This window comes from Mauremys mutica, chromosome 26 (genome assembly GCF_020497125.1).
Source record: "Mauremys mutica isolate MM-2020 ecotype Southern chromosome 26, ASM2049712v1, whole genome shotgun sequence".
Taxonomy (NCBI): domain Eukaryota; kingdom Metazoa; phylum Chordata; order Testudines; family Geoemydidae; genus Mauremys; species Mauremys mutica.
This window is the reverse complement of record NC_059097.1, coordinates 8590715-8615365: the sequence shown is the minus strand read 5'-3', so window position 1 is coordinate 8615365 and position 24651 is coordinate 8590715. Positions and strand designations below refer to the sequence as shown.

The window sequence follows — 24651 nt, the reverse complement described above, 5'->3', positions numbered from 1 at the left end:
CAAAGTGAACTTTTACTTCGCAGTCATTGACAAAGCAATACATTCGGTTGAAGAAAGATTCACATTGATGCAGCAAATTAGTTCAGTATTTGGCTTCATATATGATGTTTACAGTTTGCAAAATAAAACACCAAAGCAAATTATGGAACATTGCTTGAATCTGGAGCAAGCTTTGCAACGTGGTGAATCCAAAGATATTGATGCCTTTGACTTGTGCAGTGAATTGCAAGCTATTGCAAGACAAGTCCAAAGGAGTTCATCACCACAAGATGTACTGAACTTTCACATGGGAAAATAAGCTGACAGATAGTGTCCCTAACACAGTTATTGCTCTTCACATCCTCTTGACTCTCCCAGTTTCTGTGGCCACTGGTGAGCGAAGCTTCTCGAAGCTCAAGTTGATAAAAACATACATGTGAACATCAATGTTGCAACAAAGACTTGTTGGGCGATCTACCTTGTCAATAGAACATGACATTGCTCACAGCATTGACCTGGAGGAACTTGTTTCTAAATTTGCTAAACTTAAAGCATGGAAACATAAATTCCAAATTATAACATGTTACTCTGTGACAGTGTATTGTGTATAATGTATGTGATTTAGGGGTGGGGGCGCAAGGTGGAAGTTTTGCCTAGGGTGCAAAATATCCTTGCACCGGCCCTGTCTACTTCCTAACTTAGACTTGCGCCACCAAATTAAAGAAGTAAACTAGGCGTGTTGGGAATAGAATGTGAAATGCTGAGATTGTTTAGGCTTCTGGGACGAGCCGATAACGCTGGGAACTGTGTATAAAGGGCTGACCTTGGGCGCGCTCTCATCGGCCAGCTAACTGTAAATAGGATGATAAGTCAAACAGGTGTGTAGGATGTTAATTAGGATGGGGTTACAGCTGCGGCTGTGTATATTTAATTAACCAATTAGCAACTGTCTGATTGCTTGCCATAATGGGATATAAGAGCATGCTGGAAATGAATAAAGAACTCTCTGCTTATGATCACATGGGTTGTCAGACTCTGTCCATGCTCCTCTGCGATGCAACAAATGGTGACCCCGACGTGATTGAACGAGGATAGTGTTGGTGGCCTGAACTGAAAAGAAGAAAAGGAGGCGCACCTGAGTCTCAGTGTCGAGCGGCTAGGAGCCGCAGGGCGTCCGAAAAGAGGGGCGCATCTGAGTTCAGTGTCGAGCGGCGGCCGCAGGGCGTCCGAAAAGAAGGGCGCATCTGAGTTCAGTGTCGAGCGGCTAGGAGCCGCAGGGCGTCCGAAAAGAGGGGCGCACCTGAGCTCAGTGTCGAGCGGCAAGCCGCAGGGCGTCTGAAAAGGGAGGCACACCCCAGCCCAGAGGTGAGCAGCTAACATGGGAACCGCTGCATCAGCGGAAGAAAGGACGGTGCATGAATATTTGATGCGCATCGCGGAGCGGCAGGGAGAGAAGCTCCCCTCTGATACGTTATCCCGTCTGCTGCGGTGGGGACGGAGAAGGGGACTTTCTGTTCAACCAAGTACAATTTTTGATAAAACTGTTTGGGAGCGGCTAGGCTCCGAGCTTTGGAAGTCGGTGGCTCGGGGCGATAAGGAGGCCTTCTCCCTGAGTCCAGTATGGAATAAGGCGAAGGAGATAGTAGAAACTCTCGCGGCCGAGGCAGGAGTGCAGGCGGCCCTTTCTGAGCTTTGCCGCCCAACGCCCGGAATGCCTTCTGTGTTGCCGGTTGGAGCCAGAGAGTTTTTCGGTGGTGAGGACACGGTGATACCTTTGGCTTCCAACCCCTACCCTATGGATGATGTTGCCCCTGCTACGGCCCCACTACCCTCCAATGTGGCTATCGGCCCCGACATGATTGATCCTGCTACGGTCCCGTTACCCCCCGATACGCCCGAGCCTATGGAGACAGCCTTGCCGTATGCACCCCCTCCAAAGCCATGCCGTGTCCACGGGGTCTGGGAGTGCCACGATTGCGGGGGGACAGAGGAGGCTCGGGTGGAACATGTGCCATCAAACCCATATCCCGATTTGACTACGTTTACTCAGTTTACTCAGTTTGATGCCTTCTATAAGGAGATGGAGCGCCAGGGTCGACAGCTGCAGCATATGTGTGATAAGTTGGACCAATTGGAAAGTTTTCCACCTGGATCATCGCGGTCGCATCTTCACAAGTGCTTTCATTCAACTCGCCCCCCCGCCCCGCCTGGCCCCGGGGACCCTCCAACTGGAGACCCTCCGGATCCGGTACAGCGCTGGCATGGGGTTTTAAGAGAAGCCATCCTTGAAGGTCTAACACCTGAGGCCTTTCCGGTGATTACACCAGACCCTCAACACCCTAATCATAGACGGTGGGCCCCTTTGGACTGGAAGTTGATCCGTGAGGCACAGAAATCGATCATGGCTTATGGACTAGATAATCCGTATGTACAGTCTATCATTGAACAGGTATTTGTTGGCCAAGCAATGTGTCCGTACGATGCGATTAAGCTAGCTGATATGCTTCTTACACCTACACAGAAACTGTTGTGGAAAGATGATTGGGCTAAGAGAGTTGACTTGGCTCTTGTCCGCAATTTGGATTTACCGGATGATGATCCTCGGCGCGTGGCCACTGCTGATATGTTTTTGGGAGCCGGTCGCTTTGTTGACCCGCACTTGCAAGCTCGCCTTGAGCCCCGGATCCTGCAGCAATCACAGGAACTAGCTTTGGCTGCCTTTAAAGCGGTGCCCCAGATGGGAAAGCCGGTCCCTCCCTACGCTAAAATTACACAAGGCCCATCGGAACCGTATTCCACCTTTTTGGATCGCCTTCGAGAGGCTATTGATAGATCTCCCAATCTGACGCCAGAAGCCAGAACTGCAGTTGGACTTGATCTTGCCACCCAGAATGCAAATCCCACTTGCCGCCGTATATTAGCCACCTTGCCCAAGACTGCGACCCTGATGGAAATGATTGAGGCATGTGGTAGGGCCGCTATGCTTGAGGAGATGGATAAGGCGGCAATTCATGCTAAGGCACAGGCCTCTGCACTGGCCGTGGCGTTACAACCCCTGCTCGGGGGACAGCGGGGGGCTAGAAGACCGACCCGGCCAGCCGGCCCCTGTTTTGGTTGTGGAAAACCCGGGCATTTCCGGCGGAACTGCCCTATGCAAAATGGGCAGCGGGCCTCTGATGTGTCACCTGAAGCTGCAACTGGCGCTTGCACACGATGTGATAAGTTTGGACATCGCGCCGCCGACTGTTGGGCGCGTTACACGAAGGATGGAACACCGCTGCCGGGAAACGGATCACGGAGCGCCCCTCGGAGGAGCGCGACGACACAAGTGCCTCCACCCGCCAACCCGGCTGCCTGGAACACCTCACCGGAGCAACCCGTGGCAGTGCCGGAGTGGACTTGGCCACAGCGACAGATGTAGTTTTAGAGACTGACGAGGTTCAAGTTCTTCCTTCCAACACCGATGGTCCATTAGGATTTGGACTGAGTGCCCTTTTGATTGGCCGTTCGTCAACATCGAAACAAGGTATTTTTGTTTTGCCTGGCCTTATTGATGCCGACTATACGGGGAATATTGGGATAATGGTACGTGCCCTCTGTCCCCCTGTGACTATAACTGCTGGTACACGTCTTGCTCAGTTAATACCTTTCAAGGGATGTGTGCCCCGATCGACCCCGATTGACCGCGGGTCTCGAGGGTTTGGATCCACTGGCCCTCCCCAAACTGCCTTTGCTATGGACGTCACTTTGCGCAAGCCCACCCAAACTGCTCGGCTTCAGGGATCCGATGGGCGGCAAATCACTCAGGAAGCTTTTATTGGGGATGCAATGCAGAGTGGGGTAACTGAGGCACCTGGGACGACAGAGGTAGAAGATACTGTGTTTACCTTGGAATCAGAGCACACTGAAGCGGTTGCAGCTGAGGCCCCCATGCAGAATGATGTAGGAGATGCGCCATCTAACCTAGTATTAGAATGCCCAGGGGCAGTTGTAAATGGGGCCCCTCTACGGAGCGACATGTGTCCTCAAGAACTGCCTGTGTGTGGAAAGGGACATGAAGAGGAGCCTATGGAAGCAAAACAAACATTTCTACTGACTGCGACAAGTTCAAGTGACAATCAGCGAGGGGAAACCAAGTTTGAGCTAAGGACGGAAGTGGAAAAAGATTTGTTTGAATCTGGAAAATTAGAACTTGCAAGCGGTGATAAACTTTATTCAACTCCAGTGCAGCTGGAAGATATTGGCTCACCCATTCCTAGTACTGAAAGCTCTGAGGCTCAAAAAGCATCTGTGCCTGTTACAGCTGCAGCAATTGAAGAACAAATCATTGCAGAAATTGTAACATCTATGGAAACCTTAGCTGAAACTTTAAAGCCTTTAGAAGCAGTGCCTGGAAAACTATTTCCTGAACTAGTCCAAGATATTACCACCGCTCATTCGGGATTTGAGGCTGCAAACAGTAGGACTGAAGAAACTGCAACAGTGTCAGTATTAGAGATGACTGCTGCAATGGTGGATGGAATGACTGAGAAAGCAACAAGATGTACACACCCTGAGCCCCTGGAGGACAACTGCTTGTTAGCTGTGCCAGGATCCTTTTTGTTTGATCCTCCCTGAATGATTTAATTGATTGAGATAATTTTTGCTTTGCCTGAATGTATAGGATGATGTCCTGATAATTTCCCCCGTAGAACTTGAACCACGATGGTGGTGAAACAGAAGAAAAAACACTCACGTTGTTGATATTGCCAAAGTCCAGAAATTCCTGACTAAAAGGACATTGAGAACTGACCCTGGTGAAGAAACAAAGAATTGTACACTGGCAGGAAGAAATTTGGGACTCCTGCTAAACAAAGTGGTATTGATTGGATTTTGGGGTTTATTCTACAGGCTGCGCCCTGTGTTTTGGATAAAATTTTAGCATGTATTGCCCCCCCCCCCATTACTAACCCCGGTTTTTTAGAGTTTAATTGTTTTTTGTTTTTAAAGTTTGAGAAAACTCAGCCAAAAGGTTTGTTGAGTATTCTCAAAAGGGGGGGGGGAGTTTATGGTGTTATTTAGGCATAAATTTAGGTAATTTGGGAGAATGGCTTTGAATTTATGTGACCCAAAATGTAAAGTGCTTTTGTTAGCCTTTTTAGATTTTTGTAAATTCTGTATTATGTACTGATTATTGGCAGTTGTATGATTGTTTGATATTTGATGTAGCCCCCACGGTAGGAAAGTACAGATAGTTGTTCACAGAAGATACCAGAAAGGTAGGGGCTAGTACGGTTTAGCAAGAGGAAATATGGATCGGGCCCAGGCAGGCACGCAATAGATAGAGAACTTGAAGAGGAAAAAAGGATCGGGCCCAGGCGGCGGGCAACAGACAACAAGCTTGGAATACTGGTTGATAACCTTGAGGGTGTAGTTGATAGAAAAGGTAATTAACTACTAGCGAGTAATGTTAGGCAGAGTACAAAGTTAACTCTGTGGTTGCTGGAGGGAATAGCAGTTGAATTTTGTAAAGATGCTAAAGAGAAAAGTTTTTGGTGTTTTTGAAATGTTTGTAAATAAATTTAGGCAAAGAAATTAGTTTGCAATTGTTTGGTTATAAACAATTTTGTTGCATTAGTTGAAGATTGTATATTGTGCTATGTAATTGTAATTGTATTAGGCTAAGGGTATATAGTGGTGATTTTTTTTGGGGTTTAAAAGTAGAAGTTAATAGTAAGAACCCTTAAGCTATGAATAGCTTTGAATTTAGAAGTAAGTCAGGATGCAATTGTATTACTGTAAATGATTTAATTGATGATGTAATTTTCCTTTTTTGCCTGATGGTACTAAGGGTATTTGTATATTGTATGTAATGATTGCTTGCCCAGTAGGGGTAGTTTTGTTTTGTTTTTTAGATATTAAGAAAATTGGTGTTAGCTGCATAGCATTTTATGTACCATGCATTTATTTATAGAGTTAAATTTATGTTATGTGTCTTATGTTTTGTTTGTGGTGTTTGTTTGTTTGTTTTCTGGCCAGAATTGTCTTTTGCGTTTTATGTGGTTTATGTTGTGTTTTTTTTAGGACCCCCCCTCCCTCAGTGTCAGTTTGATCGCCTGACATCTGAGGGATGATTTGGTAATAGAAGTTTGCCACCAGTTGGTGTGCTATAGAGAAGGGGGGAATCCTGTAGAATTTACATTATTTATTTGTTGTGCTTTGTTTTTGTTTGGTGTTGTTGGGGTTATGTTAAGAATTGCATGGTTATATAGGTTGGCTTTATAAAGTTTTAATTTTGGTTTGTGATAGATTGTGGTGTTATGTTGTTATAAGTTGGAAATGTTTTGCTAATGTTTTTATCCTTTTTTTCCCTCCTTTTTGATTTTGGGTAGAGGGGGGAGGTGTTGGGAATAGAATGTGAAATGCTGAGATTGTTTAGGCTTCTGGGACGAGCCGATAACGCTGGGAACTGTGTATAAAGGGCTGACCTTGGGCGCGCTCTCATCGGCCAGCTAACTGTAAATAGGATGATAAGTCAAACAGGTGTGTAGGATGTTAATTAGGATGGGGTTACAGCTGCGGCTGTGTATATTTAATTAACCAATTAGCAACTGTCTGATTGCTTGCCATAATGGGATATAAGAGCATGCTGGAAATGAATAAAGAACTCTCTGCTTATGATCACATGGGTTGTCAGACTCTGTCCATGCTCCTCTGCGATGCAACACTAGGCGTGTTTGGGGAACCCGTTCCTCGCTTACACTGCTGACATTCTCCAAGGTTTGGTAAAGGATTCTCCACTGGAGAAGTGCAAATGTACCCTAACCAAGGCCAAGGATTTGGCAAGAACTTGAGTAGAAATAGTAGGCACATAGTTGTTGGTTTTCACCCTGAAAAGGAAGCTGTGGTAAACTATGGCCCAGGTAAAACTGGTTTTGGAACACCGCTCCCAAGTTCAGTAGCACTGATTACAATCCCAAAGGATGCCATGATTAGATTGGGAAGAATTGTCCTTTGCTATTTCAATCCAAAGTTTCATGAGGCAAGGAGAGAGAGTCCTTCATAGGACATTCCTTCCCCATTGATCACAAACTGGCTGCCTGAGTGGGTAAGAAGGACTTTCAGGCTGTAGAAATGATGGTGACCAGTCAGGCAGTGAATGTGTTGGGCTCTAATTTCAACTACAGGATACACAAATGTTGAGTCCTGATTCTATGGTTTTGTGTCTGATGCTGTGGCTACACAATAAAGCTGATGTTGGCACAAATACACCAATGTAGCTGCACTGCTATTGAAGACGCTCTAAACCAATGGGAGAGATTAGCAAGCGGCGGTAGCTATGTTGGCAGGAGAAGCTGTCCTGCTGAGGTAGCACTATCTACACAGGGGGTAGGGTGGTGTACCTATGTTGCTCAGCGGTGTGGATTTTTCACACCCCTGAGTATTGTAGTTATACCGATAAATGTCTTAAGTGTAGACCAGACATGAGTTTTCTCTAGTGTTTTATACATTAATATCAGTTCTCCTACCTCCTCCTACTTTGAAAGATTAAAAAGTGTGAAAAGAAGAGAGAGGTGTTTTTCCTCATGATGCAAACATTCTGACATAGGAGACCCCTTCCACCAACACACATGGCAGAAGATCCAGAGATATATGAACTCATAGATGTGGGAGGCACCTACACTGGGACAAACCACAACTTGAGCCAAGGTTCAATTGTTGGCAATGGGGATTAAAAGAAAACTAACATATATGACAAGATTTTGTGATCTTTGAATATGTTCTTGTTACCAATGAAAATAAAATTATAGGTGAAGTTACTCTTTAACCAATAAGAGACTAATTATGTGGTCATCGGAATGAGAAGCAGATAGCCACTATACCTCTACTGATTATTTCACTAACTCTTGTAACATAAATAAAATAATAGTAAATGAGACGTGTCCCTGCAATACCAATGCAAACTGCATACTTACCAGAGGTTCCTTGCTCCACACCATGCTCGCTGTGCTGGAGTGTTGCAACCGGATGGACTACTCCGAGGTTACAAACAGCTCCTGGCTCGCCATGACAATGGATTCCCCCACTTGCCTGTCCCCCATTCTCATCCTCCTCTTCCTTGTCCAAAACTTCCTCCCCAGGGTTGCCTGCAGTGGCCTGTGATTCCAACCCCTCCGATACATCTCCGGGGCTCGTAGGGAAGGGGAAGTGACACACTGCAGAGGATAGCATGCAGCTCCTTGTAAAAGCAGCATGTATGCAGTGACTGCTGGCCTCCCTTGCCTTCTGGTATGCCTGCCGCAACTCCTTGCTGTTCACTCAGCACTGCTGCGGGTCCCTCTTGTAGCCCTTCCCCCCATGCCCCAAGCAGTCTGCTTGTAGATGTCCACAGTTCTGTGGCTTGATCAGAGCTATGCCCGCACAGCCCCTTCTCCCACAGACCCAGGAGATCCACCAACTTCTCTGTACTACAGGTTGGACGTGTTTAGAGCAAGTCGCTGGCATGCTCAGCTGGGCAGTTGCCAGGTGAATGCTCCACCTGAGCAAACAGGAAATGGAAATTCAAAACAACTGCAGTCCTTCAACAGGGGAGGGGCTTATTCCTGTGTACCGGGCTGCTGGGCAGCAGAGTTCAATATGATGACCAGAGCAGTCACAGTGGGGCATTGTGGGACACCTCCCGGAGACCACTTCAGTTAACATAAGCAACGCAGTGTCTGCAGTGGTGTTGCATTGACCTAACTACATCGACTTAAGCACTACGCCTCTCATGGAGGTGGCGTTTTAAGTCAACGTAGTCGGCAAGTGACATCAGCAGGAAAGACATTACTAGGTTAACATAAGCTGCCTTATCTCAACTTAACTCTGTAGACTGAGCCTGAGTGTCCCAGTTCTTTTGTTTGCAAAGCAAAGGTGTCACATCGGTCAGGAGATGTCTCAATTTAAGATGGTGATGCATGAATAATGGTAGCTTTTCTGAGAATTTGTTTCAAATAACTATTTGTATGGATGCTGAGGCCCCATTTCTTTTGGAGGAGGCCTGTTGTTAGAGCACAACTGTTTAACCCTAAAGCCTGGTTATGGAAACTTCCTCAAAACTGGCTTTGTTTTTCTTTCATTTTTGAGATCTTTGAGGTTCACACATACAGTGTGAGTGGTTTGCAACAGCAGGTATTTTAAGAAAGCTGCTGGGTTAAGCAGCACTTTTCCGAACAGATATTGGCCAAAAGGTGGCCACATGTCAACTGGATCAGGATGTGTTGTCTGTATCCAAGTGTACTTCACACTTGATTTACCAAGAGACCTTCCGGAAGGCATGGTAAGGCGGAACTTACAATCATAAAGATCATGGTAAAAGTGGACGTCCTTTGCCTTTCAGGGCATCAAGCCTTCCAAGAGAGACTGATCCCCTTGGTGAAGGAACTCATGACATCTACATCAGCCTTGACTAGTTTCTGTGCACCTGATAAAACACACTATCCTGACGCACCAGGCCAGCTACACAATCACCTGTTTCCTTCGGTGCAGCTACAGCTCCTATTCCACTTGAATCCAAAAAGTGAGAGAGCTGCAGAATTCTAACCCCTTGTCAATTTAGTAAATTATGGTTCCTTTTCCTATTTTTGTCTTCATTAATATCCCAGACTTTCTAGTGTGTGTGTGTGTGTGTGTATGTACATTCCTCAACTGGTAGAACTCAAAGAAACTAAGCTGTCAAACAAATTCTTCATTAAGACCTTTAAAACTTCTACTTATAACAGGCTCAGTAAGGTCTCTCTCGGTGTTGCAATGAGGAGGAAGCTTTAATTGGCCCTGAGGTTGTGGCTTAAAAGTAAGCAATAATTTGGTTCAGTAATATGCAGCAATATATTAATATTCAGAAATATTCAATTAGCTCAAGCTGGATTGCACTGGTTGGTTTCAATTCTTCATTTTAGGATTTATAAGGGTGGACTTTCTGCTGTATTAATCTGATGATTTGACTAAACTGCTGATCAATGCAATATCATCAACAACCCATTGATTTGACCCAAACTTGGCAACGTTGTTTAACCCTTAGTTAGCTGAGTGTTGTTTATAGTAGTTTTGTATTAGTTCAGTGTATGAAGGATATACACTCAAAATTCTTCCAATGAGCACCATGGGCTGCCACTCTGCCGCAGACCCCCATTGGGTCACTCTCAATTTAACCTCTGGTTCTCACAGGGGTGCAGTTGAAGTGGGCAGTAATCTAAGGGCCAGCTGAATCCTGTAGGTCTCAAGGCAGTACAAGGGAAAAGAAACTCCCCGATGCAGGCTTTTGGGGATTGTGCGTGAAGGCCGTGTGGCTGTGGGAGGAATCACTGAACTGGGGGGTGTTTATGAGTGGGTGGAGCTTGCAAAGGCATTTACTGTCCTTTCCAGGCATAGCCAGGGCCCCCATCTGGCTCGTCCTGCTGAGGGCCAGCTGAGGTTGTGGATCTGATTTGAAGGGATCTAAAGGGAAGGGAAAAACTTCTCCTCTTGGTGGCCGGAGAATTCAGGCTGCAATACTGAGCTTCACCCTAGCTTCTGGGAAAGGCATGCAGTACCCCCCCAGGCACTGCAGAAACATGCTCTTTCAACTCCACCGCAATTGGACACCACTTCTGCTCCTCCAGCTCCAGGAACTCGTCCTAACAGCTGCAGCAGTAACCAGATGGGGGGCGGTGGAGGGGCAGTCTGAACTCAAGCCTAAAAGCTATTCCCCCCAAGAAAAGTCAGGCGCTGGGTGAGCAGCAAACACTGAAGGTGGATTTCTTTCAGGCTCTGGGTAGAGCGCGCCTTGCACTGCTGCAGGAGAGAGCACTCAGTAAGGAGCAAAAGCTCCAAACGTTCCCCAAATCCTGCATCCAAGTTGGCAAATTCATTTAAAGGCAAAAGCAGAGGCAGTGAGAGACAGCTCCCACTTCCATGAACAGCTATCGAGGAGAAATAGCAGCTCCCGAAGATTTAGGGCCCGAGCACTTTGCATAAGGACATTAGGCCTTTCTTCCTCCAGACTGCGAGGCTAGAAGGCAGGTCAGGAAGTTGCCCCTTCAGTCCCATGCACTTAAAGGGCCCTTCCTAGGAAAGGCCAATGCCTGAAGAAAATAAGTAACATCAAGAAGGGTTCTAAAGAGAGAACTTTGGAAGTTTGTAGGGCCTGCAACAAGGGGAAAGGGTCCCTACTTGAGCAGAGACTTGTGCCCTGGGTCCTCAGATTAAAAGTCTGGTGCTCTACCAACTGAGCCAGGTTCACAGGGAAAAGCAACAAGTTGGTGCAGAAGAGAAACTAGTTAAGAAAAGGAGAGTCGGAAACAAGACAGGAAACCTGCTGCTCCCTCTATCTTCGCAGCCTGGCCTGCTCCTCCTTCCAGCCCCCTGAGGCATTTTGCTTTTTGTTTTCTGTTTATTAAAATATCAGATCCAGGAGAAAACACGGTTATACAAAGCAAAATGAAATCTCAGACAGAACTGCTGTTGGAAATACTGGAAAAAAAAAAAAGGAAAATGTAATCTCTAGCAGTGCATGGTATCTGGGCCAACCCGCTAAGGTCCCTGTGTGCATACCTGAAACCTTAAGGCACCGATACCAATGCCTGAATTATTCACACTTATTCCTCAGAAGCTCAACTGTCCTCTGAAATTCACCCATCTAAACCCCAAATTTGTCATACACCCTATCCGGGGCCTGGAGCACCTGAGCATAACGCTCCAGCCAGGTGCAAACATCCTCCTCCCGTACCACAGCTGTGCAGAAAAATATGGTCACTGTCTTCACCGCAGGCTTGAAAAAGGGGGATGGCAACTAATCCCACCCACCCCTGCTCCATGGGGGCTTTCTCCCCAAACTTCTCCCAGAACCGCTCAGACTCCTTGACTGAATGGAAACTAACATCAAATTCCCTGGCAGGTGAATCACTGACCCCAGCTGCCGAGGGATAAAGCCCAAGGAGCGGCACAGCAACGTGCCCACTACAAAGTCCCACGTGGGACACCCACTTGAAACCCCTGTGTTCCATAGTCCAGCTACATGATGCTGCTGCTGGAAGGAGACAGAGGGCTGCAGTCCTGCAATCGCCACTGTTAAACACACTGTTGTTACTGAAAGAGAGGCTGCTGCTATGTAGAATTTCCTCTTGGCTGGCGGGGAACCCTCTGGTGGGAACCCCACGGCTGGCACCAGTCTGGAACTCTGCTCTGTTCTCCTGCCTTCCAGTTCAGCCGTCTCAGGGCCCTGACCTCTGACATCTGCTGCTCAAGAGGCTCACCCGGCTCAGTCACCTGCAAGTGGCCCCGGTCTCATGTCAGGTCCAAGGACACTGTGGGGCTGCCAACAGATACGGTCCTCACCACTAGGTCAGTGCTCCCCCCCCCATAAGAGGAGCTGGGTGAATGAGCCCATACTGTTGCTCCCCATCTTCTGGGGTCCCACAACTACTCGTACCCAAAAAGAGCTCAGTCCCCACAAGTGCCCCCAAGGTGAGGTAAACGGCTCCTGGCGCTCCACTCCCCAGCTTCACCAATTCCACTCTCTCCTCCCCCCGGTCTCCAGCGCTGGGTGGGACCCAAGCCTCCCAGGAACTGGCAACGCACAAATACCTTCTGCCTGGGAGAGCCACAGGCCTCCCCCAGGCACTGCAGCCACGTACTCCTCCTCCAACTCCACTCCTCTCACAGACCTGTCACACTCCTCCAGATCCCGGCCAGCTGCCCCAACACCTGCACCTGATTTAGTTGGGTTTGGTCCTGCTTTGAGCAGGGGATTGGACTAGATACCTCCTGAGGTCCCTTCCAACCCTGATATTCTATGATTCACCCCTCTCCAAGTGGGGGGCCCTGAGCCCCGCCCTTCTCACAGCTCCCTCAAAGGAAAGCCAAGCACTGAGTGAGCACCAAACGCTGATAATGAAATAATTTCAGGTCCAGAGGTCTTTCTTCCTCCAGCCCTGCAGAGCCAGTGGGCAGGTCAGGAAGTTGCCTCTTCAGTCCCATGCACTACAGGGCCCTTCTTAACAAAGGCCATGTACTGAAGAGGAAAAAAGGGATATCAAGGCGCACTCTGAAAAGACCCCTTTTGAAATTCCTGGAGCACAGCTTGCTGTCTGACCAGGAACTCGAAGCCTAGACCCTCAGATGAAAGGTCTTAGGCTCAACAAGCTAGCAAGATGGTGCAGAAGAGAAAGTAGTCAAGAAAAAGAGAGCGGAAAACAATACACTGAACATGCTGCTTTCTCTCTCTTCGCAGCCCTAGACCCGGCTTCCTTTCTGCTTTTTGTTTATTAAAATATCAGATCTAGTAGAAAACACAATTATACAAAGCAAAATGAAATCACAGACAGTAATGAGATTGAAACACACACCAAGGATAGGTGGCAAGCAAGGGATACCAAGGTCCCACCGAGACTTGAATTTGAATGGCAAGATTCAAAGCGCTAAATGGTGGCCCTTACGCCACGGAACCGACAGGAAACCCCTCAAACTGTTCCGTTGGGAGGACATTCTCAGGACAATTGTTTGCATCTCTCTTTCAAGGGCTCTCTGGCCAGCCTGCATTTGGTCAACAAGTCAGCACATAGTGCTTTGCTCCAGGTCCAGAGGCCTTTCCTCCTCCAGACAGCAAGGCCAGTGGACATGTGAGGAGGATGCCCCTTCAGTCCCAGGCAGTAAAGGGCCCTTCTTAGGAAAGAAGAGTAACATGAAGCAGGACAGGCCTTCTGAAGATTTTCTTGGAGAAGCTCTCTCTGCTTGGCTACGGACTTGAACCCTAGACCTTCATATTAAAAGTCTGATCCTCTACACACTGAGCTAGTCAGACTTAGGTACCAAATGGCCAAGTTGGTGTAGCCAAGAAAAAGAGAGGGGGAAAGACTATGAAAAAACTGCTACTCTCACTCTCTTAACAGACCAAGCCCCAGCCTACTCCTCCATTCAGTGCCCTCCGGCCTTCTTCTTTGGTTAGGAAAACATCGGACCTGGTACAAAACACTGTTATACAAAGCAAAACAAAACAAAATCACATACAGAGATGCCAGTGGAAATATAAATATATATATATATATATATATATAAATAAAAAGGAAGATGCAATCCCTATCAATGTATGGTATCTGGGACAATCCTGCATAGACAACACACACTCAGCTCCCTGTGTGCATACTAAAAACCTGCAGGAATCAATACCAAAGCCTGAAAATGAAACTCAACTGCTCACAATTGCCCCATGCACAAGTCAAGTTCACCCATCCCCAAACTCTAGAAGGCCCAGCTCATCAACCTGTGAAACTTTCGCAGCTCTGTTCTTCATCCCTAACCAAATGGGATGAGTATTAAACCTCCCTCCCTCAGACCCCCCCCCCCCTTCATCATTCCTGAGGAAAGACCAACACCACCAATGGTAACACTGCCAAAGTGACTTTGGCCCAGTAGGTCAAACAATAGGGCTGCCTGCAAGGCCTGTCATCCAGCTGAGGTGCAGGGCTCAGCGGAAATCCAGCTCGTACCCCTTCCCACAGGAGTCTACTCATGGCCAGCCTTTGGGAGCTATTGTGCCCTCTCATGCTTAAGTCTCAGTAGCTGACAGGCAAAACCCAGGCTTGTCCATCATTTGGGAGAGCATGATATAACCCCTTGAGCTCTCATTATTTCAAGGCAGATAGATACCACAATGTTCAACTGAGAGTTCCACTCCGATCATGTTTCCAAGCCCTGAGCACTGACCCTTACACCAGCATCTGCTATGGTGTCCAGCATCTGCTATGCTTTACTCTGGAGACTTTTGATGGGGATGCTTTCTTGGGACAAGTTTATTCCTTACTTTCTCAATGCTGCCATCTCCTATCTCCCTGCCTTGCTGTTTCCTGAAGGGCTCAAAACACACCACTTTGTAACACAAGGTGTTTTTTTTCCTCCAGATTCCTAGAGTTATGGGAAAATAAGGAAGTTGTCCCTTGAGTCCTGTGGACCAAAGGTCCCATCCTAGGATTCTAGATGGCTTTAGGAGAAACAAACTCAAGAAGGATTCTCCAGGGATGCCTTTAGCTCCCTGTGCACAAAGCACATTGAAAAAAATCCCAGAGTTTGAATCCCAGACCTTCAGATTAATGTTTTGGGTTCAACCAATTGAACTGCCCAGATTTATGAAGAAGTGAAGCAAATTGGTGTGGAATAGAAGCTAGGCATGCAAAAGTGCAGGAAAATCCACAGGACGCGTGGATCTGTCTTGACACAGCCCTAGCCCACATTGTCCCTTTTCCCTCCAGCACCCTGGGGCCTTTTTGCAGCCGTACACACAAGTGGAGTCTTCCCCCACTAGCCTCTAGCAGCCCCATGTCATCCATATGGGTAGTCTTGCAGTCCTGCTCTTTACCCCTGCCAAATTGGTCTGTGCGGTAAGTCCTCCTCTCTGATGGCCCCACTGAAACATTTTAGCTTAAAGCATAAAACTGCAGGTGAGAACACATAGTTGGGCCTGGAGATCAACCAATAGGGCTGCATACACTACAGGCAGCCAGTCCAGCTGCAGGACTCAACTCAAATGCAGCTATCACACTTTCCTGTAGCTCTCCCAGTCTGATTCTGGTATCAAGCAGCTTATGAACAATGTATGCATCGTGGTGGGGGAGAGGGATTGTGAATGATGAAGGAATGGGTCCTGAATGTAGGGTTTCAGAAGTGTTTAATGGAAAACTAGGATTATGCAGAGGAAATGGGGTAAGTTGAATTCAAAGGTGACTGGGTGAATTTGCCAGTTTACTTGGTAGGGCCCAAAGAACTGGCAATCCAATTGATGAGTTGGCGTGTTCCTGTGTAGGTTTTTCATGGGGAGCCATTCCTTCTGGCCTAGCATAATGGCAGGGCCCTCTACTCTTCAATGGGTTGCATATTGTTTGTAGATCTTCTTCGTGTCCTTCAGGTGAACTTTTATGCCATCTCAGGTTTGATGTTTGTGTTAAATCCAGTCCAGGGCTGCTGCATTTTGGGAAGTTGCCGGTAATTCCAGGTAGAACCAAAGGTGGAACTCATTGTTTGAAATAAAAGGGCTTTGCCATGTAGAACTGTGTTCTACATTACTGTACACAAGCTCTCCCTGAGGTTGCAGACTAGTTGCGTTGGTGGAAGTTTATGTAGCATTGAACATAATGTTCCAGGATCTTGTTGGTTCTTTCTACTTAACTATTCATCTAGGCAGAGAAGGGAGTATGGTGAACCAGTGCAGGGGAGGAACTATCCAATCTTTATGCGGTGGTTCACTACTGTCATGAACCTATTGGACTTGGATACTTTAACTACAAAACCTAGGGTGATGGCTGTCCAGGGACCTGGTGGAGTCTTAAGTGGTTGCAGGAGTCCAAAGGATTTATTGGTCTGTGCCTTGCAGCAAGCACATACACTGCAAGAGACCACATAGGCATGTGAGGCCACCAGAGGACATGGGAGACAAAGGTGCTGAGTTGAAATTTTGGAAATAAAAAGAGGCCATCAAGTCCTTGGGTGTTAAATTTAAAACCCCTGAGAGATCTCAGCAATGGGCTGTGTTTGTAAATGAAAGGGTGCATGGCTAATTGTTAATGAATTCCAAAGTAAAGCCCAGAGCTCTGTTCTTCAGACAGAAAAAATTCTTATGCATTTTTCAATGTCCCCTTCCAAGCTTTGATTGGGGCTTGATTGGTTTAAAGGAGTGGTGGCCCATAGAGATGATCATTATTTTATTCCTAAGCATTTAGCCCTGGTGTTGACTTTGCACACTCATTAATATCTAGTGGGCAGCCAGGGCCTTTGCCCCGGTATTAATTAAAGGGCAAAAACCTTCATCAACACAATTATGGTTGTCTGGGAGGATGTCAACCCCTTGCAAACCTCAACTTCAGCAAAACTCAAATATGTGAAAACAAGGAAAGGCACAATTAAGGTTCCACATCCACATTAACTCTGCCCTCTTTCAGCAATGTCTTAACATGGCCCATTAAGTCACAGAATCATAGAACATTAGGATTGGAAGAGACCTCAGGAGGTCATCTAGTCCAATCCCCTGCTCAAAGCAGGACCAACACCAACTAAATCATCCCAGCCAAGGCTTTGTCAAGCCAGGCCTTAAAAACCTCTGAGGATGGAGATTCCACCACCTCCCAAGTCCGAGAGAATATATGACGAAATTGCTAAATAGCTATCCTCTTTTTTTTAATCACTTTTCTTGCTTATGTAGTTGATACAAAAGTTTTCCACTACAAGAACAGTCTATATTTTTATATACTCGGTGCCACAGGAGAAAGCAGGTCACATTTTTCCAAGAATATTCAATACAGTGTCTAACTGCTAGCAATAAAGATGGATTCATCTGGCATTCTGTTTCAAAGGCAGATCCTTTACTGCAGAACTAAGTGAGCAGGTGAGGGTATCTCTAGGAAGCCAGCATTTTGGATTAAGAGGAATCGTTTTAATAATTTTCCAAACCATCTTGTGCTTGGACATAACTTCCACACAAAGTCATGGATTTGTAGGAAAGGAAGGGACCTCGAGAGGCAAAAAGAGATTGGAGAGACCATGGTAACGTAAATGATTCAAACAGCCTGAAAGGCCACTATGTGGGAATTAGCAAAAGTATTAAAGAATTTTTTTGGTCAGCTCTAGATAAGGTTTTTATTGTGTTTATCTCCCGTGTGGATTCTGATGATAAAACTGAACTCTGATGGAACCTTTTCCCACAAGGAGCATCTCTAGGGGATCTCTCCTGTGTGGATTCTCTGATGTGCAGTAAGGGCTGAGCTCTGAGAGAAGTTTTTCCCACACTCACAGCATCCATAGGGTCTCTCTCCTGTGTGAATTCTTTGATGTCTGATAAGGGCTGAGATCTGAGAGAAGTTTTTCCCACACTCACAGCATTCATAGGGGCGCTCTCCTGTGTGGATTCTCTGATGTGTAATAAGGTGTGAGCTCCGAGTGAAGGTTTTCCCGCACTCCCAGCATTCATAAGGTCTCTCCCCTCTGTGGATTCTCTTATGGTCAAAAAGCCCTGAGCGACTACTGAAGTTTTTCCTGCACTCATGGCATTCATAGGGTCTCTCTCCTGTGTGGATCCTCTGATGTGCAATAAGGGATGAACTCTGACTGAAGGTTTTCCCACACTCACAGCATTCATAGGGTCTCTCTCCTGTGTGGGTGCTCTGATGCATAACAAGGGTTGAGATCCGAGCAAAGCTTTTCTTGCACTCATGGCATTCGTAGGGTCTCTCTCCCGTATGGGTCCTCTGATGTGTAATAAGGGATGAACTCTGACTGAAGGTTTTCCCACAGTCACAACATTCATAGGGTCTCTCTCCTGTGTGGACCCTCTCATGCCTCACAAGGGTTGAGCTCCGAGTGAAGCTTTTTCCGCACTCACAGCACTCGTAGGGTCTCTCCCCTGTGTGAATTCTCTGATGTTCTATAAGGTGTGAGCGGCTACTAAATTTTTTCCCACACTCAGTGCATGTGTTGCTTCGCTCTCCTGTGAGGATTCTCTTCTGGGCTGTGGTTTCCTTCTGAGTTTCCTGATAATTAATGGATTTACTCATTTTCTCCCCTGTCTTCTTTCCCTGATCTCTCTCTGGACTGTGCTCACTTTCACAGGCTTTTCCCTTCACATGATGCCTGGATACATTCCCTTTGGATCTTTGTGATAATCCCGCATGTGCTTCCACTTGCTCAGCATCTTGCTGCTGAGGATTCTGCTCCTCATTCTCATTCAACATCCCATCACCTGCTGGGATAGAGGGAGAAATCTCAGAAACAGGGATGGGAAAGGGGAGAGCAAACCAAAATAAATGCTACAGAGTCAGAAAAAAATCAGGATCAGAATCCCACCAAATTCTTCCCCACACAGGAGAGAAGAAGGCATCAAAATCTGTTTCTACAACCCATCTGGGGTGGGAGGTCAAGTTGGGAAGTATGACCAGGGTCTGTCGTTCTGGGATGGAAGCCATGAGTGATATCGGCTATGACCATATGACTCCTGCTGGGAACAATCCTGATCTCAGAGAGCTAACAAGGGTCTTTGTAGGGAATCCCAGCTGTTTCCTTCATCTTTTGTGCTGATTTAATGATTCCTCACCTGGGCGGGCATCCCTCCAGATCTCTCTTTCATCTGAGCCCTGGACATCTGGCACCCCTGGCTTTTCTCCTCGTTCCAGCTGGGAGATCACATAAAATTTGGAAACTGGAAACTCTGCTCAGAGGAAGGAAAACAAGTGAGATCAGGTGAGTTCATAGGACATTTGTCACAATAAAATGTTTTATTATTTTAACTCCAGACTATTTTAAAGCAGTAATAGCCTGGGGCCACCTATCTCGGTTCTCAAATGTGTAGGATACTCTGCTTAATGAGGGATTTAACTATTCCCCTGTCTGCTGGGCACACACACAGCCAGATACTAGCCATTATTTTTAGTAAAAGCCACAGATAGGTCACAGTTCCCATTAATTTTTGTTTATTGCCTGCGACATAAATCATCCTTAGAGGTCTTTAAGGCCCGGCTTGACAAAGCCCTGGCTGGGATGATTTAGTTGGGGTTGGTCCTGCTTTGAGCAGGGGGTTAAACTAGATACCTCCCGAGGTCTCTTCCAACCCTGATATTCTATGATTCTATGACTGGGTTTCTGGCTGGCTGGAAGAGCAGCAGGACCATGGACAGCTCAGTGTGTGCTGGATCAAGCCCAAGGAGGGCCGCTGAAGACTGGGGGAGCTAAGAAATTGCTCCTGGCTGGCTGAGGAGAGTCCAGAACCTAGCCAGACCAAGCAAGAGTACTGTGATGGGCCCTGTTGGTCTAGTTAGAGAGGAAAGGAAAAAAAGGTGATCCGAGTAAGTATAGGGCTGTTAGTTTGACATCTGTAGTATGTAAGGTCTTGGAAAAATTTTTGAAGGAGAGGGTAGTTAAGGACATTGAGGTCAATGGTCATTGGGACAAAATACAACATGGTTTCACAAAAGGTAGATCGTGCCAAACCAACCTGATCTCCTTCTTTGAGAAAGTAACAGATTTTTTAGACAAAGGAAATGCAGTGGATCTAATTTACCTCGATTTCAGTAAGGCCTTTGATACGGTTCCACATGGGGAATTATTAGTTAAATTGGAAAAGATGGGGATAAATATGAAAATTGAAAGGTGGATAAGGAACTGGTTAAAGAGGAGACTACAACGGGTCATACTGAAAGGTGAACTGTCAGGCTAGAAGGAGGTTACTAGTGGAGTTCCTCAGGGATCAGTTTTGGGGCCAATTTTATTTAACCTTTTTATTACTGACCTTGGCACAAAAAGTGGGAATGTGCTAATAAAGTTTGCGGATGACACAAAGCTGGGAGGTATTGCTAACACAGAGAAGGACCGGGATATCATACAGGATGATCTGGATGACCTTGTAAACTTGAGTAATAGTAATAGAATGAAATTTAATAGTGAAAAGTGCAAGGTCATGCATTTAGGGATTAATAACAAGAATTTTAGTTATAAATTGGGGACACATCAGTTGGAAGTAACAGAGGAGGAGAAGGACCTCGGAGTATTGGTTGATCACAGGATGACTATGAGCTGCCAATGTGATATGGCCATAAAAAAACTAATGCGGTTTTAGGATGCATCAGGCAAGGTATTTCCAGCAAAGATAAGGAGGTGTTAGTACCGTTATATAAAGCACTGGTGAGACCTCATCTGGAATACTGTGTGCAGTTCTGGTCTCCCATGTTTAAGAAGGATGAATTCAAACTGAAACAGGTTCAGAGACGGGCTACTAGGATGATCCGAGGAATGGAAAACCTGTCTTATGAAAGGAGACTGAAAGAGCTTGGCTTGTTTAGCCTAACCAAAAGAAGGTTGAGGGGGATATGATTGCTCTTTATAAATATATCAGAGGGATTAATATTAGGGAGGGAGAGGAATTATTTAAGCTTAGTACCAATGTGGACACAAGAACAAATGGATATAAACTGGACACTAGGAAGTTTAGACTTGAAATTAGACGAAGGTTTCTAACCATCAGAGGAGTGAAGTTCTGGAACAGCCTTCCAAGGGGAGTAGTGGGGGCAAAAGACATATCTGGCTTTAAGACTAAGCTTGATAAATTTATGGAAGGGATGGTATGATGGGATAGCCTAATTTTGGCAATTAATTTGGCAATTGATCTTTGATTATCAGCAGGTAAGTATGCCCAGTGGTCTGTGATGGGATGTTAGATGGGTTGGGATCTGAGTTACTACAGAGAATTCTTTCCTGGGTGCTGGCTGGTGAGTCTTGCCCACATGCTCAGGGTTTAACTGATCGCCATATTTGGGATCGGGAAGGAATTTTCCTCCAGGGCAGATTGGCAGAGGCCCTGGAGGTTTTTCGCCTTCCTCTGCAGCATGGGGCATGAGTCACTTTCTGGAGGATTCTCTGCAGCTTGAGGTCTTCAAACCGCATTTTGGGGACTTCGATAACCAGACATAGGTTAGGGGTTTGTTATAGAAGTGGATGGGTGGGATTCTGTGGCCTGCATTGTGCAGGAGGTCAGACTAGATGATCATAATGGTCCCTTCTGACCTTAAAGTCTATGAGTGCTTCCGAAAAGGACACACCAACCAAGGGTACCATGATGGACCCCTGTCAGACTGTTATAGAAGGCAGTGTGTCTGGGAAGGAAGCCTTAGTGGTATGGCCTCATACCAGGGCCTTGAGAAAGAAGGTAGAGACTCTATTCCCTAGAAGGGGTTTGTTTGTTTGCTCGCTCCACTTACAGATAGTGTGGGTGAATGAAGACCCACCATTGGCCTGGAGGAGAGGGGGAGGGGTGCTTGCGAGAAGTAGGTGCCATCCATATTCCAAACAAAAACAGCAGGCTCACACCCAACCAGAATGGGGGCTCTCGCAAGAGGTGGGTGCCAACCCCATTATAGGGCTAGGCTGGCAGCGTGGTATTTTGGGTAAGATCCAAAATAGTATTGATCTGTGTAGATTTCAGAGTAGGAGCTGTGTTAGTCTGTATCTGCAAAAAGAACAGGAGTACTTGTGGCACCTTAGAGATTAACAAATGTGTTAGTCTCTAAGGTGCCACAAGTACTCCTGTTTGATCTGTGTAGAGAGGCAGAGTGGCCTCCCTCTGGACTGGAGAGCAAAGGATCACTACATTCCCCCTGGTAGGTGGAGCCAAACCCACCCTGCCCCCATCACTGGAACTACCAGGCTGGACAGGATGTATAAAGGGAGGGCTCTGCAGCTCAGTTGAGTGGGAGCCAGGGAAGGAGACGGATGCCTCCACACTGCTGCAGGACCCGGGAGCTGAATCTGTGCTCTGCAGCACCCTGCCCCTGGAGGAGACAGACCCAGAAGGGGAGTTGTCGGGACTACCAGCCACTGTGTACCCAGAGGACCTGTGGATCTCAGAGGTACCAAACCACAGTGGGGCAGCCAACGACTGCCGGCTACGTGGCTGACTGCTTCTAGGTCAGCGTGTTATGGCGGGATCCCCACTGACCCAGTGGCAGACCACTCCACCACTGTTAGGACGCGGTAGAGTCAGGCGGGCCCACGTCTCCCTACCCCTGCCACCCCACCGCTGGGGTGGCCGATGCCCCACCATAGGCCAGAAGGCCTGTGTGAATCTACCGTCCACCAAGCTAGGACACTCTCACTCCTTCCAAAGCCGCAAGATTGTGTGGGTGCTCGTCCCTACCGGATCCCTTAGACTGTGTGGATGCTCCTCCCTACCGGAACTCAGAAGTGAGGGTTTGCTGGATGTCTTAGCCAGGAAGCTTAGGCTATAACCTGCTCCAGCCCACCCAAAGCTCCAGACTGTTAAACTGAAGGGCTGCGAGCTAAGGACTACCCAGTGCTCTGCTGCACCCGAGGGTGGAGACATGAGCACCAGCCTATTGTTGCTTGTTTGCTCTGTCAGATGGGCCCAGAACTATAGATTACTTATGGCTTGGGCCCACTGGTGTGACCCAATACGACAAGGCAAAGTGGCCTCCCTCCCCGCTGGAGAGCGAGGGGTCACAGCAATCTGGTAACGTGGCTGGTGCTTTGGGGATCAGAACAACACTTTGTATAGTGAGTCGAGTTTTAAGTAACTTCTCACTTTACCGGATCTATTTGCTGACTGGGAGCCAGAGCCTGGAATACAATAAGGGGGCTGTGTCATTTATTTTTTTCAGCTTCTTGACAGGAGCAGAGTTTGTGGCTGGTTGGTGACTAACTACAGTGTTAACCACCAGTTCTAGGAGAATCTGCTCTTCTTTTTGCAGCCTGCACTCACCTTGGCATTTGCAGTGTGGGCTACCCTGGACGCCTCGGGTCACAACTTTCTAGAGCAGGGTTTCTCAAACTGGAGTCCGCGGACTAGTACTCCAGGAGGTCTGCAAGTCATATCTGGGGCTGCCAGTCCCACTGATCAGCTCCTCCCTCTCTCTCCCTCCCAGGGCCTCCTGCACGCTACGGGAACAGCAGTTCAGCAGCGTGCAGGAGGTGTTGGGAGGGAGGGGGAGGAGTGGGGATGGGGTACCCTCAGGGGAAGGGGTGGAAAGAGGTGAGGAAGAGGAGGGGGCATGGGTGGAGTGCAGATGGCAAGAGGTGGGGCAGGGGTGGAGTGGGGGCAGGGCCTGGGGCTGAGCGGGTGGCTTGGGGGTCCGTGAAAATTTTTAAATCAAAATGGGGGTCCTTGGGTTGCTAAAGTTTGAGAACTGCTGTTCTAGAAGATGATTTAGTTGTACACAAGCTATTCAGCTCATTACAGCAGTCAGACAAGGTGGTGTAATACTCCCTTCTGGCCATAAAATTGATGCATTTATAAATCGATACGAGGAAGAACTAAGGGAAGATGCTATTGTTTTGTGTTGTGTTCCACAGACGGAAATCCCAGCATTTATTGGCATGCCCTCCAGCTGTGTGCCCTGTGCCAGCTGTTGCTGTAACCGGACAGGAGAGGGATTAGATGGACTACATGGCAGAGCTGTGAGGTGCATGTGGACCGTGTATGCCTCCTTTCAGGGCTCAGTGTTGTAGGCTGTGTTAATCAAGGTGCAAAGAGTGAGTTCTTGCTACGGGTCTGTCAGTAATTTGGTGGCAGACATGCTAGTGGTCTGCAGGGCCTAGTGAGGTTAAACGGCTGGTCGCATTTTGCAATTCTGTGATATTAGACTTTGTGCTATACTGCTCCTGTGCTCCGTTCCCAAGGTGTTCTGTAGCAGGGGAGGGGAGAGTGCTAATCTGTGTGTCGTTGGCATGTTGGGGTGTTGCTGAAACAGGGCAGAGATCAGGTTGCATTGTGGACGTGGCGTGAACCTTCACTTTTCATTTCCACTTTTAATCACCAAGGGGACGGGAATCCTTACCCAGCGAGGTCACATTCTCACAGTTCTCCTGCATGACATCCCTGTAGAGGGCTCTCTGAGCGGGGTCCAGCAGAGCCCACTCTTCCCTGGTGAAATACACAGCCACCTCCTCGAAGGTCACCAGCCCCTGAAAGAGCAAGAGTCCAACACTCAGTACCTGCTGCCCCACTCACAACCCCACTATTCACGACACAGCAGGGACAATTAATTGGAAGCCTAAGGAGGCACAGAGTCCTACCCTGCTCAGAGCATCCAAGAGGCATCAGGGCGAGGGGAGAAAGAGAGTCCCACTTCCCTCCTAGCAGACAGAGGCTGGCAGGGTCTTCACACTCATCACACACCTAGCCAGAGGCTG

At 47.3% G+C, this 24651-nt stretch overlaps 1 protein-coding gene across 2 annotated transcripts; it reads right to left on the bottom strand.

Moving 5' to 3' along the window:
- Positions 1-17130: 17130 nt before the first annotated feature.
- Positions 17131-24351, bottom strand: LOC123356672 (zinc finger protein 239-like). 2 transcript variants are annotated; one of them, XM_045000068.1, is made up of 3 exons: positions 24297-24351; positions 19049-19162; positions 17131-18700 (listed from the first exon to the last, which is right to left on the bottom strand). In XM_045000068.1, exons 1-3 carry the CDS (start codon positions 24328-24330, stop codon positions 17676-17678), a joined length of 1173 nt encoding a protein of 390 aa, XP_044856003.1. In that variant the 5' UTR covers positions 24331-24351; the 3' UTR covers positions 17131-17675. The 2 variants fall into 2 exon arrangements, with proteins under 2 accessions (XP_044856003.1, XP_044856004.1); XM_045000069.1 differs by having other exon boundaries at positions 17131-18697.
- Between the last annotated feature and the right edge of the window lie 300 nt (positions 24352-24651).